The sequence below is a fragment of the Lepidochelys kempii genome, chromosome 6 (genome assembly GCF_965140265.1).
Source record: "Lepidochelys kempii isolate rLepKem1 chromosome 6, rLepKem1.hap2, whole genome shotgun sequence".
NCBI lineage: Eukaryota > Metazoa > Chordata > Testudines > Cheloniidae > Lepidochelys > Lepidochelys kempii.
In genome coordinates, this window is record NC_133261.1 from 84,381,896 (window position 1) to 84,396,976 (window position 15,081).

Below are 15,081 nucleotides of genomic sequence, written 5' to 3' on the forward strand. Positions count from 1 at the left end.
TTAAGGAAGTTAGGCACCTAGATGCTTTTTAAAATCCCACTGGATGCCAAAATATCTTTGGCCCCTAAAGTTTGGGTCAGTCTGCATCCCTCAAGGTCACTTCCTCCTCAGTCACAGGTTAGCGCTGCTCTAGGAGTGTTCCTGTCATAACCCTGAGGGGACTTGTTCACCCCATTATAGGGAGGTTTTTTTTAAACTCTCAGGGGCAGTTGTTAATTCTGAGTTATTCTATTTGCATTTTTACATCTTATGGTAAATATGTCTATAGAGGTTCTGATAGGTGAAGGGTTCACGTAGAGTTCATGCACCTGGAAACATTCAGGGCACACCCTGAGTGTTGTGTAGGAGCAGTGCACACACTGCTCCGTCCAAGGACATGGACCATGGGAAGTCGCCCAGAGGACATGAACCATGGGAAGCTTCCTTGGACTGGGCTCAAGGCCTGAGAACAAGGACTGTAGTAGATAGAGGCTGGTAAATAAGAATATTAATTAAAGTCATATTATTTCCTTTGTTGATGCCTTTTGCGGTCAGAATATGTAATGCGCAGGAGGGAGAGAAATAAAAGGGAAGGAGGAAAGCTGACAGGCAGAAGCCCGTCAGCAAACCAGCTTGCTTGCTTGCTAAAGCCGTGTCCTGTCTTGTCATTAAACCACCACAGATAGGGACACTGTATTGATTGGGAATATTAATTAAAACCCAGATTTTTAAAGTAACTCGAAATAAATGAAAGTCCTTCTATCAGGTAAAATGAAAAACACACTTAACTGAAGAAAATTAGGTTTATTTATGTGAATTAGAAAAATGAATTGTTAGAATTTTGGTCAAATGGTTAATGCTGTACAATTTACAATAGTATTTATATACAAATCTTATAATAAAATACAGTACATCACACTCTTCCTGAGTCACAGTGTGTTTCTCAGCTCTGTAGACGTTTTTCTTTTCTTGACTAATTTTTAACAAGGAAATACTATACTCATTGTGACAGTATTTGGTTTAGTGAGCTAATACTGGCACAAAAGAAAAAAGGCAATAATTAGAAAATACTTTATAGCCATTGCATTTTTAGTAGTTACATTTTTTTCTATATTAAAATATGTTCCTTGATAAAAATTATATTTTTTGTACTTTTTCTTTAAGTTTGTTGTATTTTGACACAAGATAAGCTAACTTCAGACATTTCCACCCCTCCTTGAAAAGATATGATCATTAGTGAGAGTCACGTATAGATACTTGATCATTTAAAAATCATGAAATAGATGCAGCTAGATAGATAGATGTCTGAATCAGAGGCACAGTGCATCAAAACTGCTGTCCTTTTCAGGTTATGTAAGTTTCAACTGTCTGGCTAGCATAATATAAAGTTAAACCAAAAAGTATATCCTGAAAAGTGAGGCTTTATATGAAGCAATAAGGCACCGGTTGTGCAAACACATACACATGTGCCTTAACTGTAAGCACATAAGTCCCACACTGCAAGTCCCTGCAGAACTGGGGCCAAAGTGAACAGGCATTGTGAAGCTGTAATATAACAGCAAGTGTTATATTGCTATATCTTGGACAGCTCAAGAGTTTATTAGCATTTAATTAAAGAAGTCAATATTACCTTAAATGCAGTGGGATATTAGAGCTCAACAATAATTTATCTTAAGGATGACAAGGACATTCAATATATGCAGTATGTTAAATTAGTACTTAGGAAAGACTGAACAGCAAGTAAATTTATGCCCCAGTTAAATCCAAAATCAATAATCACAGTAACTTTTGTTTTAAACAAGTATTGCCAAAAATAATTCAGTTTATTTAATGAATAAAAACGGCTGGCTCCTCAATATATCTAAGTCTTATTTCTTGTCTGCATTGATATTAGAAATGCACGGTTCTTGCAGATTTGTTATTTTATTAATGCAAATATATAGTTTATATTACATTTGATACGTTTTACTCAGAGTGCTCAAATTTAAAAGGTCAATTATATTTAATAGAAAGCAAATCTCTAAAGAATGTTGTTTTTAAAAAATCATCTGGATTTCAAGTCAAAATTGAGCTAAAACTGAAACCAACTCTTCCTGACTACTGTAATTAGAAATGAAAAGGGACTTTTTTGCAGTGTTATCAAAGTGCTTAAGATACTTCAGAGAAAGTTGGTCTTTAGTTGAATGCTTGAACTTTTCCCAGGATTCTTTGCATGTTTAGGTGTTGTCTTGACTTTAATGCTTTCCTGATTGCCTTTTACAGCTGATTCAAGCCTGGCTTTCATAGTTGGAGAGGAAGCCATTACTTTTTTAAAAACTGATGAGTACTGTGGACCAATCTGCATCACGTTTTGCAAAGCAAACTCATGTAGATTTCTTGCTGAGTTTGTGGCTGACCCCAAAGAATTCTCATCCAAAAGAAAGGAAATAAGGAGGGGCAGGAGGCAGGCCACCAAATAAGCACCTATAAAAATTAAAAACAACACTTAGATATCAAATAATTTTTTTAAAGTTTTCAAATCCTAATGACTACTAAGCACAGAAAGAAAGTCAACATTTTTCTAAGACATACTGTTAACTAGCATAACTAATAATTAAATTTTGTTCAAAATTATAATTATGGGGGAATACATTTTGTTTTAGTTGATTCCCGACAGCCACTTAAGACATTAAAAGGGCATTGGAATTGAGGGACTTACGATGTTCTTCCTCAGCAATGGCTATGAGAGCTGCGACCACCTTTATTCCTTCCTGAATGACTTGCAGTTCAGCAGAATTCTCAGGCTTTGTTTTTTCTGTTTCCTGCAATTTCCTCATAATAGATGGTGCCAAAGAATTAATGTAAGGATATGAGACAGCTCTGTTGGGATATTGAAAGATGGAAAGCAGCAGCTGATAGCACTTAAGCTGTACCTAAAGGGGAAAAGTTACAGTTACAATACTGAATGTAAACAAAGTTACACTTAAAACTACATGTCAGAATGCCTTGGCACTTCAAACAATTTTGAAGATAAAGTTTTTAAAAGAAAAAAAGTGTACAAAAGCTTGAAAATTCACATGGCAAGAGAAACTTTTCATTAGCTAATGATAAAACACACTTTGAAAAGTTAAATGATGTCAGAAAAGTATCTCAGAATTATTTTAACAAGTAACGAAGAAACCATAAAACACATCTTGCACTCATAACTAAAAATGTCTAAATAGAGTTTTAGGCTCACGAGCCCACTAGGTTTCCTAACCATGTTAAAATGAAATTTTTGGAGAAAACTACACTTGACTAAAAGTAGGGGCTTACAATAGAAATGCTTACTTAATGCCTTAGGAGTCTAAGTGTCTATAGGACTTTTGAGAGGCTGAGGTGCCTAAGTTAGTTAGATGCTTTTGAAAATTTCACCCTGTGTCACTATTTCTTTTTTTGTAATTACACCTGGCTTTCTGAAATTCTTATTAGTGAAAGCCATCCTGCTGAAAATGGAGACTTCTAAAATTGGACATATAGCAATAGACTTAAAAAGTAAATATTAAAAAGTAAATATTCTAGCAGTGAGTCATCAATTCTGATAATTAAACATTAAATAAAGCTGACTTTCTGATTGATAAATCAGTATAGAAAGAGGAGGAAAAAAAGTGGTTTACGATGGACTCCCACACTGGTCAATATAAAGACCACATTTGGGGAACTACTATTTAATTAACAAAAGCCCAAGGGAGTACCATCTTTAAAGCTGCACTTTCAGTGTGATAAAGGGTGAACCGCTATGATAGCGGTATACTTCCACCATGTAAGAAACAAGACAAAAATCCCCCTAATGTGCTGTTTCTGTCAAGAGTACAGATAGAGAATCAAAACAGATGACCTGGCAGAGTATTGCCCTAAGGTCTAAAATAAGTGCACAGAGAAAATTAAGGAAACATCCGCAAAACTAGATAACTTTCTTATCAATTTATCAAAGCATGGCGTTCTTATTTCCCAGATGGTGAAACAATAATATAGAAAATACTTCATTTGTACACAGAACATTTTAATGAACAACAGTTAAAAGCAAGGCACAGCACAGACCCACTAGCTCTGGCCAACTAGTTTAAAATTAACAAAAAGAAAAGGAGTACTTGTGGCACCTTAGAGACAAACCAATTTATTTGAGCATGAGCTTTCGTGAGCTACAGCTCGCTTCATGCCACAAGTACTCCTTTTCTTTTTGCGAATACAGACTAACACGGCTGTTACTCTGAAACCTAGTTTAAAATTGCACTTTAAAATACAACAGATCTAAATGGGACAGAATTAAAAAAAATTCTTTCAAATCAACACTTAGTTCGGTCCAGTGAAACAGCTCAACAGAAAATGTGCTAGAAGAACTTTAGCATGCTTCTAACTGAAATACTCCTCTAGCTAGAAAAAGTACTTACTACAGGATCTTTTGAATCAAGTGCTATTTTAAACTTCTCAATACAACGCTTTTGAAGGCACTCTATGGTAATAACTTCTGGACTTGTAGACAAAATAAATACTGTAATGGCAGTAAGCAGGTTGACTTCATCAAGTTCTTGTTGAGCTCCATCTACTAAAGATAAAACAGTCTCAAATTCACATTCTAAAAGTAATATTGCCAATTGTAATGTTCTAAAGTGATGTAAAAAGTGCTCATGAAACATTTTTTGGCATGGCATTTTCTATATTATGTCTAAATGGAATTAGACAATGGTGCAAACACATTAACTTTGTATTAAGAAAACATTTTTCTTTTGTATTGACTGATACAACTGTTCTCAGAAGAATCTAAAACCAATGGCAATTGATCTGGACGTGGTAGCAAATGACGACATACACAGGGATGGATTTCAAGTAGCAGGCTGCAACTTTATTAAACCTGTCACAGAGGAAGGGCACTATGGCTTTGTCACCCATACTTGCATACCAGACATTTTAAGTAGTTCCAGAGTGGGGGCAGACTCTCCTTAGTCTACCTCTAGGATTCAGCTCACTTTTCTGGAGTTCTACTGTCCTCCCCCTGACAAAGGTGACTGAGGGTGCTAAAGGGGAGGATCTCAGCATGTGAGCACAAGGCCCATAAACAAAATCCCAAGTATTTTACTTCAGGGAATCGTTTCTTTTAATCGCACTGGAATTAACATCCTTGCCAAGCACTATCACTAATTACTAAATCCTACCACTATTTAACCTAACTGTGCCTTCAGGATGCTGCGAGGAAGGCAAAAAACCTCCCCAGGCTGCTGCCAATTTGGCCCCGAGAATAAATTCCTTCCTGATCCCACATGATTGGTCAGACCCACAGCCTCTGCAATACACAGCTCCAAAGCCATCAGTACAGGGTTGGGGGTAGGCATAATAGGAGCTGGAATGGAACAAAAAGAAAGCTCCACATGGCCTGGGTTAGGGTTTAAATTATTGAAAGGGGAAGATGAGGGACCCATCAGCTCCCTTCCTCCCCAGGCTGGCCAATGAGTGGCTAGAATCTGGAAGAGGCTGCTCCTGCATCCCCCCAGCAAGTATTCTACTCCCCCTTTCTACTGAGGCTGTCCCAATCCCCACTGGTCTCATCAGGTTTTCCACTTGTTGAGGCATGTGCATGGCACTTTAATAAAGTTATTAATAGGAACTGCAAATGTAATTTTAAAATCTTAGAGATACATGAAAAAATTCCTCTTCATTACTGGAATTTGTATTTTACAGTGGGTTGAAGGGTAACTGCCGTAACTATTAGAACAAAATCAGTTGGAATCATGAGGAACAAACAGCATTTTTTTTTTTAAGGTTATGTCTTACAAAACTTAATTGCATTTCTTAACTGACTAAAACATTAATGGGTGAGGTAATGCAGTATTTTAGATGTAATTGAATTTCAAAGCATTTGATACTGCTTCATGAAATCTCACTCTCACAATTAACTCAGATCGGCTTGGAGAGGAATGCTGTCATATACACTGAACACTAAAAGTCCATAAACACATGGTAGTGTTGACTAACAATGTATCAAGTTGAAAAGTGGTGTCCAGGAAGCCTGTGGAAAGTCCAGTTTTACTTAACATTTTCTTTAATGACTTGGAACACAGGCTGCCTGTTAGAAATGTGCAGATAATGCTGAACTGGGGGTGTTGTAAACACCAATGAGGAAAGAAAAAGTGATACCAAAAGACCTAGAGAAATGAGAAACATGGTCAAAAAAATAAAATGACGTAAAGATTGAACAAATGCAAGCTAATAATGTTTCAGGAGTGTAAAAGGAGTTAAAATAATCATAACCATTCAGAAGAGAAAAAACAAAGCAGTAATGTTGAGAAAGACATAGTGAAGGGGTGATAAGACAGCAAATTAGACAGGAGTCTGCAGGAGATAGGAGCAGCAAAAACAAAGGGGCAGTGTAATTTTGGGCTCAGAAGCAGCACATCACAGAACAGAGAGAGGTAATAGTCCATCTCTGTACTGCTCTGATGTGACTACTCATGGAACATGGCACTCAGTTGGAAGTCCGTTTACAAGTAATACACTGATAATTGGAGAGATTTGGGAAAAAAAAGTATCAGCTGGCCTGAGGAATTAAATTCTTTTCTCATAAAATACATAACATATCTGCAGATATTCTAAGTGTGTAATTATCTACCACACCTGCAAGCCCATGTCTAGAATAGGCAAATGTCAGGGTTCCTTCCCCACTCTGAACTCTAGGGTACAGATGTGGGAACCTGCATGAAAGACCCCCTAAGCTTATTCATCCAAAGGAAAGCAGATAGGTCCTGTGGCCCTGGTACAGAGGATAAGCATGTAGCCTTCCACACATTAGAGCTCTGCGGGGGAGCACCACTGCAGTGGATACACCCTTTGAGTGCACTGTTCCAACATAGGCTGGGGCAGAGGATAGCAACGGGCTGAGGCTGGGTGTAAACCACGTGAGGAACCATGAAATCTGCCTTCCCATTACACCAGTGACTACTACACCACAAAAGAGGCATGGAGAGACTCTGGTGGCCACTCCAACCTATAGACTGTAGTAGCAGAAATAGGTGTGGGCTGTACTTAAGAATATTAAAGTTGGACTACATGGGTGAAGTAAGTTTCACCCTCAGACATTAAGTTATTTTTTATATTATATTTTTTATATTATAACTTATTTTTATTAAGTTATCTTAACAAAGAGTAGTTCAGTTCTTCTACCACCATCTGAATCTTCTAGAGTTATCTGAATTTTAGCTATGCCAAGCATCTTTTCATTGTCCCCCTTTCATTTTTGGTTACCTGGATCCCAACAGTCAAGAACTGTGACTAAAGCACTACGAAGAAGTTCAGTCCAAGCAGTTCGGCTCTTCTCTGCTCGAGCCATAGGAGAAGACAATATCCCCTTAAGAGCTTGTAAAGATGCAGCAGCTGTCAAAGGTAACTGGCCATCTGGCAATTTCACAGCAGTTTCTCTGAGGACTCCAATAATTAGGTACAAGATAGTAGGGAGTACGGAAACACTTCCTATGAGACAAAACAAATGCTTGGTATGTCACTGTATAAAGCGAAAGACTTACAGAATTTGTTATTTTATAAATCACTTTTCTTCAATTCCCTTTTTATATATAATGTCTAAACAGTTTTTATTTCTAAAAGTTGCCTACTTATTGTAATTCTTGGTTCCAGAAAAAAGTATTTAAACAGCATGTGATTTTATGTCAAATGTCAAACATAGAGGCAGATTGGCTACTTAAAGAGATGCTCTCCTTTTAAGTCAGATAGTCATTTACTTCACTGGGACTACTCACATACCTAAAGTTTATCATGTAAAAGTCAGAATTAGTGGGTGTTCAGAGAAAGGCAATGATAATGATGTGGAAAAATGCATATGAAAAAAAGAACGAAAAAAGATTTGGATTGTTTACTGTGGAAATGAGACAAATAAGAAGGGGCATAATATAATACACAAAATAAAGATGGTAGTTTGGGAGCTTCTGTTGTGTCTGTTTCAGAACACTAGAACAGGGATGACATTCCATGAAATTAACAGGTGGCAAATTCAAAACTGACAAAAAGAAATACTTTTCCCATGGCACATAATTAGACTGTGAAACTCTTTGCTGAAGGAAGTCAGTGAGCTAAGAATTTAGCAAGATTAAAAGAAGAGATAAGACACTGAACATGCATAATAATATCTAGAGTTATAATAGTTATAGCTAACAAAAATTTAGGAAAGCATCACACCTAATGTGAGGAGCAGGTTATCCCACATCTGCCAACAGTGTGGTTCTTACATCTCCCTCTGAAACATCTGGCGCTAGCCTTTGTTGGAAACAGAATACTGAACTAGACAGAACTTGGGTCTGACCCAATATGGCAATGCCTATGTTCCAACGTGTTTAAATGTTTAGACTGGGCTCTGCTAGTGCAGACACCTGAATCCTACTGAAGCCAATGGAGTAGAGTCCACCCATACATTTTGTGCACTATTTTAGGACCTGACTAAGCAATGCGCACACTTAAAGTCAAAGTGCACACTTGACTTTATTGTGCTTAAGTCCATCGCTATTCAGCAAAATAGAATGAATAGAGATGTACTTAAATGCATTACTGAACCGGTGCCTTAGGTTCTTGTCCTTTTTCCTTAAAAGGAAAGAAAAAAAAATCTCTGAAACTTAACTACAGGAACTTGGGAAGAACAGCTACTGAAGATCAGCAAACCAGTCCATTTATTATGATATTATACATAAGCACTACCATATAGGAGACCTGGGTTCAATTCCATGTCCTGATCTCTTGACTTAATCTGATCCTGCAAGTAATTTGGCTATAAAACTCCCTGATCTGCTAAAGGCAAAAAATGCAGCAGGGAGCAAATTCAACCCAAGGAGCAAACTAATTTTCCTCACAAATAGTGCCTCTCAGAGCCTAACAAGGCCATGTCCAAACTCTTTTCTTGTCATTCTGAAAGATGAAAATCACCGGATTGAAGGTAACAAAAGTCCATCACCATCCAACATTAATCCTTATGATTGAACAGGGGAGCTGGTGACTGTTTCCAAAAGGAGATCCTCATCCCTTTGGGCTGGCAGTACAGTGACCATGACACAAGGACTCAATAGTAGAGTACAAATGAGTGGGAAAAGGGGATGGTAAATGCAAAGGATAGGAATTGCTGGATTTATCGTTTGTACAGTACCATAGGTGTGAACAGTATTTTACATAAATACAGTGACAGGGCTCTGATTCAAGGAAATTACAATCTAAATTAGACCTAACTCAGCAACATATGAAAAAGCTGGGTTATGGAAGCACAAAGGTAATAACAGTGAAAGGTAACAAGATACGACAGATACATGTGTCAAACATAAAGGGAAGGGTAAACCCCTTTAAAATCCCTCCTGGCAAGAGTAAAACTCCTCTCACCTGTAAAGGGTTAAGAAGCTAAAGGTAACCTCGCTGGCACCTGACCAAAATGACCAATGAGGAGACAAGATACTTTCAAAAGCTGGGAGGAGGGAGAGAAACAAAGGGTCTGTGTGTCTGTCTTTATGCTGTCGTTGCCAGGGATACACCAGGAATGGAGTCTTAGAACTTTTAGTAAGTAATCTAGCTAGGTATGCGTTAGATTATGATTTCTTTAAATGGCTGAGAAAAGAATTGTGCTGAACAGAATAACTATTTCTGTCTGTGTATCTTTTTTGTAACTTAAGGTTTTGCCTAGAGGGGTTCTCTATGTTTTGAATCTAATTACCCTGTAAGGTATCTACCATCCTGATTTTACAGAGGTGATTTCTTTACTTCTATTTACTTCTATTAAAAGTCTTCTTGTAAGAAAACTGAATGCTTTTTCATTGTTCTCAGATCCAAGGGTCTGGGTCTGTAGTCACCTATGCAAATTGGTGAGGCTTTTTATCCAACATTTCCCAGGAAAGGGGGGGTGCAAGTGTTGGGAGGATTGTTCATTGTTCTTAAGATCCAAGGGTCTGGGTCTGTAGTCACCTAGGCAAATTGGTGAGGCTTTTTACCAAACCTTGTCCAGGAAGTGGGGTGCAAGGTTTTGGGAAGTATTTTGGGGGGAAAGACGTTTCCAAACAGCTCTTCCCCAGTAACCAGTATTTGTTTGGTGGTGGTAGCGGCCAATCCAAGGACAAAGGGTGGAATATTTTGTACCTTGGGGGAAGTTTTGACCTAAGCTGGTAAAGACAAGCTTAGGAGGTTTTTCATGCAGGTCCCCACATCTGTACCCTAGAGTTCAGAGTGGGGGAGGAACCTTGACAACATATTTGATATAATTATATTATTTTAAAAAGAATATAAAAAGGTTTGGTGACTGTGAAAAATGAAGTCTGGGGTGATGGTCAGATAAACACTATCTTCCTATTTTGTGTTTCTGTAGTTTACAAGATGGCTTTTGGACAAAGATGATATGGCACATTTCCCTTTGGAGCACATTTTTACAGCTGTATTATAAATTCCTAAATTGAGGATCTATCAAGGAAGCATGCAGCTACATACATATATCTGTGTGAAATAAAATGTGTCCATTAATCGCCTGCTTTACAGGGGAAAGACGGGAGAAAAGTATTTCAGTCTTGAAAACTACTTTACACTCTCACACTACTGCTTCTGTAACTATCAGCCTTTTCTTTTCTTTTTTTTAACTTTTGAGTACAACCAAAACAACTGGAAAATTGTCATAAGGAAATCTCCAAGACCTTGCCCCAGCATTTATCCAACAGAGAAAGTTATGTAGTAAGTATATGTTACTCTATCATCTTTTCATTTAATCTCCCCTTGTAACAAAATCACATATTGGTACCAACCATATCCTACCTTCAGGAGAGCAGACCGACGGAATGTCAGAGAGGATAACTAATGCTGCTGATACCAATCTACTTCCACTCTCTGACAACAACTGAGGTTTTCCAGCTTTAACTGCAGGGCTACCAGTTACTTTAGGATTAAGCTGGGGGAGCTGCCTCACTAGAATGCAAACACACAACTCCAGCGTTGCAAAGACTAATGACTTTCCAGGCACCAGTCCTCCTGTGTCTTTGCCTTCTCCAAATTCTGGCAAGGTCTCCTTTTCTGCAGCACCATCATCAACTATAACGAAAGGAAGAAGTAAGGAAGACATTAAGCATGCAGTGTTTTGTTGACGAAAGTTTAGTTCTTGAAGCTTTGTCATATCGGCAGGAGATAATTTACAGTTTAAATTCTAATGCAGCACAGTGTTAAAAGTTCCGTTAGAGGACAACTGTAGTTTGAAACAAATTTATAAGGATGCACTCACCTCAGCTGAATGTGGTGGGTCTTTGTTTGTCCAGCAGGAGAAAGGGATGTTGCTCCATTAAGGGTCCTTTGGGTTACGAGGGAGGGGAAAGAGGGATGGACTTACCTATGTAAAGCCAAGGGGGCAACAGGAAGAGGCCAGACCAGCTGGGAGCACTGACCGTCATGTACACAGGGGAGAGGGGTATTTATACCTCTATGCCAGGGGTCTCAAACTCAATTTACCTTAGGGCCAGTGCCAGTCCTCAAATCCTCCCAGTGGGCCAATAATGTCACTGAAGATGATGTTCAGAAAAGAAAACATTTATATTATATTTTTTATTTCCAATTTCTTAGAAATAATAAAACTGTCATACAAGTTTATACAATTCTTCGTCTCCTAGAGAGATTTTAGTGTTTGCCAGACACCTGGCAACGCTTCAGTTCTGTCGGTTTGTTGATGTTTGGCCTCAGTGACTGAGCAGTTGAAACCTTCAGGATTGCAGCAAGGGGTGCATCAGATAGTTGTGTTCAGTATTTTGACTTCTTTATATTCATCGAGGAAAAAAGTGACGCTGCCTCCATGGCTGATTCTGCCCGGCAACTAACGATGCTGCCTCCATGGCTGACTTTGCCCAGAAACTAATGATGATAACTCTGTTCCTCTCCCACAGCCAATGGGAGCTGCAGGGCGCGGCGCCTGCTGCAGAGATTGCCAGCAGCGTGTCTGCCTGCGTCTCTTCTCCCCGGGCCTCAGTGGGGAGGTTCTTGGGCTGCAGATGGTCCACAGGCCAGGACTTCGAGAACCCTGCTCTATGCATTCCAGAAGGATCTCTCTCTTTCTCTCTTATCAGTCACTGCAGCAGCTAAATTGTCTAAAGATTTCATCCTCACTGAGCATGCTCCAGCCCCTCAGAGCTACTAGGTGGGACCAAACTGTGCATTCACCCCCTACAGAATGACTGAACACGCTTCAGCCTAAGGCTACAGAGGCAAAGCTGGGCTTCCCATAGAATTGCTGGTCCTGGCAGCTGCAGGCTGACAGCAGGGAGCTTCTCTCCTCTATGCTTTCAGTTACCCCCCTGCTGGCATTCAGGCATCATAGAGAAGTAAGCCACCTGACTCAACTGCAGTGGGGACAAGAGCTGGATCAGAGAGAAGGAATGGAGTAAATTGGGACAAAGTGTGCAGTGAGAGTTGGACTGGAAGGGAGGGGAAGAAAGACAAACTATCACGAAGAGTTGGGGGACGGGAAGTGGGAGAGACTGGTCATGGAGACTGGGAGCCACTGGGGGTGTGACTGACTGGGCAAGGAGACAGGGTGTTAGTGAAGGATAGATCTTTGGGGGCGGGGGCAGGTTTGGGAAACTAAATAGATTTGACAAGGAATTGCGGGGAGAGCACTGGGAATAGCTGGGCAAGGAGACTAGGGCAAGGAGCCAGGAAGGGGGGAAATTGGACCAAGAGCCGTGGAAGGATAGGAACTGACATGGATGAGGAGCCCAAGGATGGAGACTGGGACTGGTAGCCAGTGGAGGAAACAGGATGGGACGGAGAGAGATTAGATGAAGATACAGAAGAGGAGAAATGAGACTAGCTAGGCAATAAGACTGGAACTGGATCCCAGATGACAAGACTAGGACTTGCTGGGCAAGAGGACTAGCAGAATGGGACTAGAACGAGGAGCCAAAGTAGGGAAGAGACAATACTAGGCTGAGGAGGACCAACAGGTAGTAGGCTCTGACACCATGAGAGAACACTCTCCTCCAGAGTGTAGAGTGGAACCCAAGATATCTGAGTCCCTCTGCTGTCAGCATTGCAAATATCTGTGAAACCCACTGGTAAACTGCACCTCGTCCCCTTCTAGTATAGTCCACAGAGCAGATGCCAATCAACTACTGCTAACAGTTACTCTGTTAACTCAAGTGGCAGAGATCTCTAAGGTGGATCTCAAGGTTCAACCTTGCTGATGAACCAGCTGGAGGATAGTATGATGCCATGTGATGGAATTGCTGATTTTTCAGATGGCTTTTTAAAAAAACCTAAGAAATTATACACAAAAAAACTCCTAAAATCAAAGTAGCAAAATCAAGCACTATTAAGTCAAGAAATGTCAGTATTGAGAAATACCTGTGCAACCTTAATTCGGGCCCTTGTGCACAAGCATTATGATAGAGCGCTTAATCACATGGTCACATATAATTTTTTCCACAGGATCCCTTCCTCATTCAGTGCATAGGATAGACCTGCTCTGGGGATGAATCAGGGTTGTATAGTGAAAGAGTACAGTGGGATTGTATGGGGTTGTCCACAGGGCCTCTGCATCGTTTGTTGCAGAAGCTGGAAGATGTGTGATAAATAAGACAGTGGATTGGAGGAAGGAGACTGCATTTCCTCACTTTTCAGTGCTTGACTTTGCAAACTTAATGTTCTTTTAATGTATTTTTGTGTATGTAATAGCTTTACATACATTTATACAGAATATATAGTAAAAAATAATTGAGACCATTTTAGATAATGTCATTTTGAAGATTAAACCTAATCTGCAGTTATTTCTTCATATGAAAAACTAAGGAAATAATTTGGCCAATAACCCAGCCAAAGGAAGAAATTAGGTTGGTCTGGCATGATTTGTTCTTGATGAATCCATGCTGACTATTCCTTATAACCCAGTTATCCTCTTGGTGCTTTCAAATTTTTGATAAGTAATTTATTCTAGTATCTTTCCAGCTATCATGGTTAGTTTGACTGGTCTGTACCTCACTGGGTCCTCTGTTCCCCTTTTTTTAAAGACAGGCATTATGTTTGCCCTTCTCCAATTCTCTGGGACCTCATCCATCCTCCATAAGTTCTCAAAGACAATCTGTAATGGTTCCGACATCACTTCAGCTGGTTCCTGAAGTACGCTAGGGTGAATTTCGTCAGACCCTGCTGACTTGAATACATCTAACTTATCTATTCTTTAACCCATTCTTTCCCTATTCCAGTTTGTGCTCCTTTCTCCCTTGTTGTTAATATTGTGTTGAACATTTGGTCAGTTAACTTTTTTAGTGAAGCCTCAAGTAAACTAGGCATTAAATCCTCAGCCTTCTTCATGTCATCTGTTATTAGATCTCCTTCCCTGCTCAGTAGAGGATCTACACTTGTGTCTTTCTCTTGCTCCTAAAACTTATTTATACAACATCTTCTAATTGACTATTATATGCTTCCGAGCTGTAGCTGATTTTATACCTCAGTTTTTCTGATTTCGTCCCTATGTGCTTGCAGTATTCCTTTGTATGCTTCCTTAGCAATTTGTCCATGTTTGCATGTTCTCTAGGATTCCTTTTTGATTTTCAGGTCATTAAAGAGCTCCTGATAGGAAGAAGAGTAAGAGGCCAGTATGGCTCTATCTTTCTTTTGCATCAGGACAGTTTACAGTAGTGCCTTTTATATTGTTTCTTTACAAAATCATCAGCTCTCCTGAATTCCTTTATTCCTTCAATTTTCTTCCTCTAGGACCTTAAGTACCAGTTCTCAGAGTTTGTTAAAGTCTGGAGTCCATGGTCCTTATTCTGCTACTCTCACTCCCTTTCCTTAGAATCATGAAATGAGTCATTTCATGATCACTTTCACCCAAACTGCATTCCACCTTCAGATTCACAACCAATTCCTTCCCACTGGTCAGAATCAAGTTTAAAATGGCTGTCCCCTTTCTCTACTTTTGGAAACAAAAAGTTGATTCCAACACATTCCAAGAACTGTGCTGTGCTGTATTACTTTCCCAATAGATATCTGGGTAGTTAACGTCCCCCATTACTACCAGGGTTTGGACCTATAGTGTTAGGTCGATGTCAGGCAATTTATGTCAACCTAATTATGTTAGTGTAAACA

The 15,081-nt window shown here is 39.4% G+C and overlaps 1 protein-coding gene across 7 annotated transcripts in view; it reads right to left on the bottom strand.

The window, feature by feature from the left end:
- Positions 1-768: 768 nt before the first annotated feature.
- Positions 769-15,081, bottom strand: part of HEATR5A (HEAT repeat containing 5A) — a 126,498-nt gene continuing 112,185 nt past the window's right edge. For all 7 annotated transcript variants that reach the window (XM_073348959.1, XM_073348960.1, XM_073348957.1 and 4 more), the window contains 5 exons: positions 10,771-11,043; positions 7,234-7,458; positions 4,389-4,543; positions 2,678-2,891; positions 769-2,442 (listed from right to left, as the gene is read on the bottom strand). In XM_073348959.1, the coding sequence (XP_073205060.1) occupies positions 2,138-2,442; positions 2,678-2,891; positions 4,389-4,543; positions 7,234-7,458; positions 10,771-11,043 (1,172 nt within the window). In that variant the 3' untranslated portion in view covers positions 769-2,137. The remainder of the gene's footprint in view (positions 2,443-2,677; positions 2,892-4,388; positions 4,544-7,233; positions 7,459-10,770; positions 11,044-15,081) is intronic.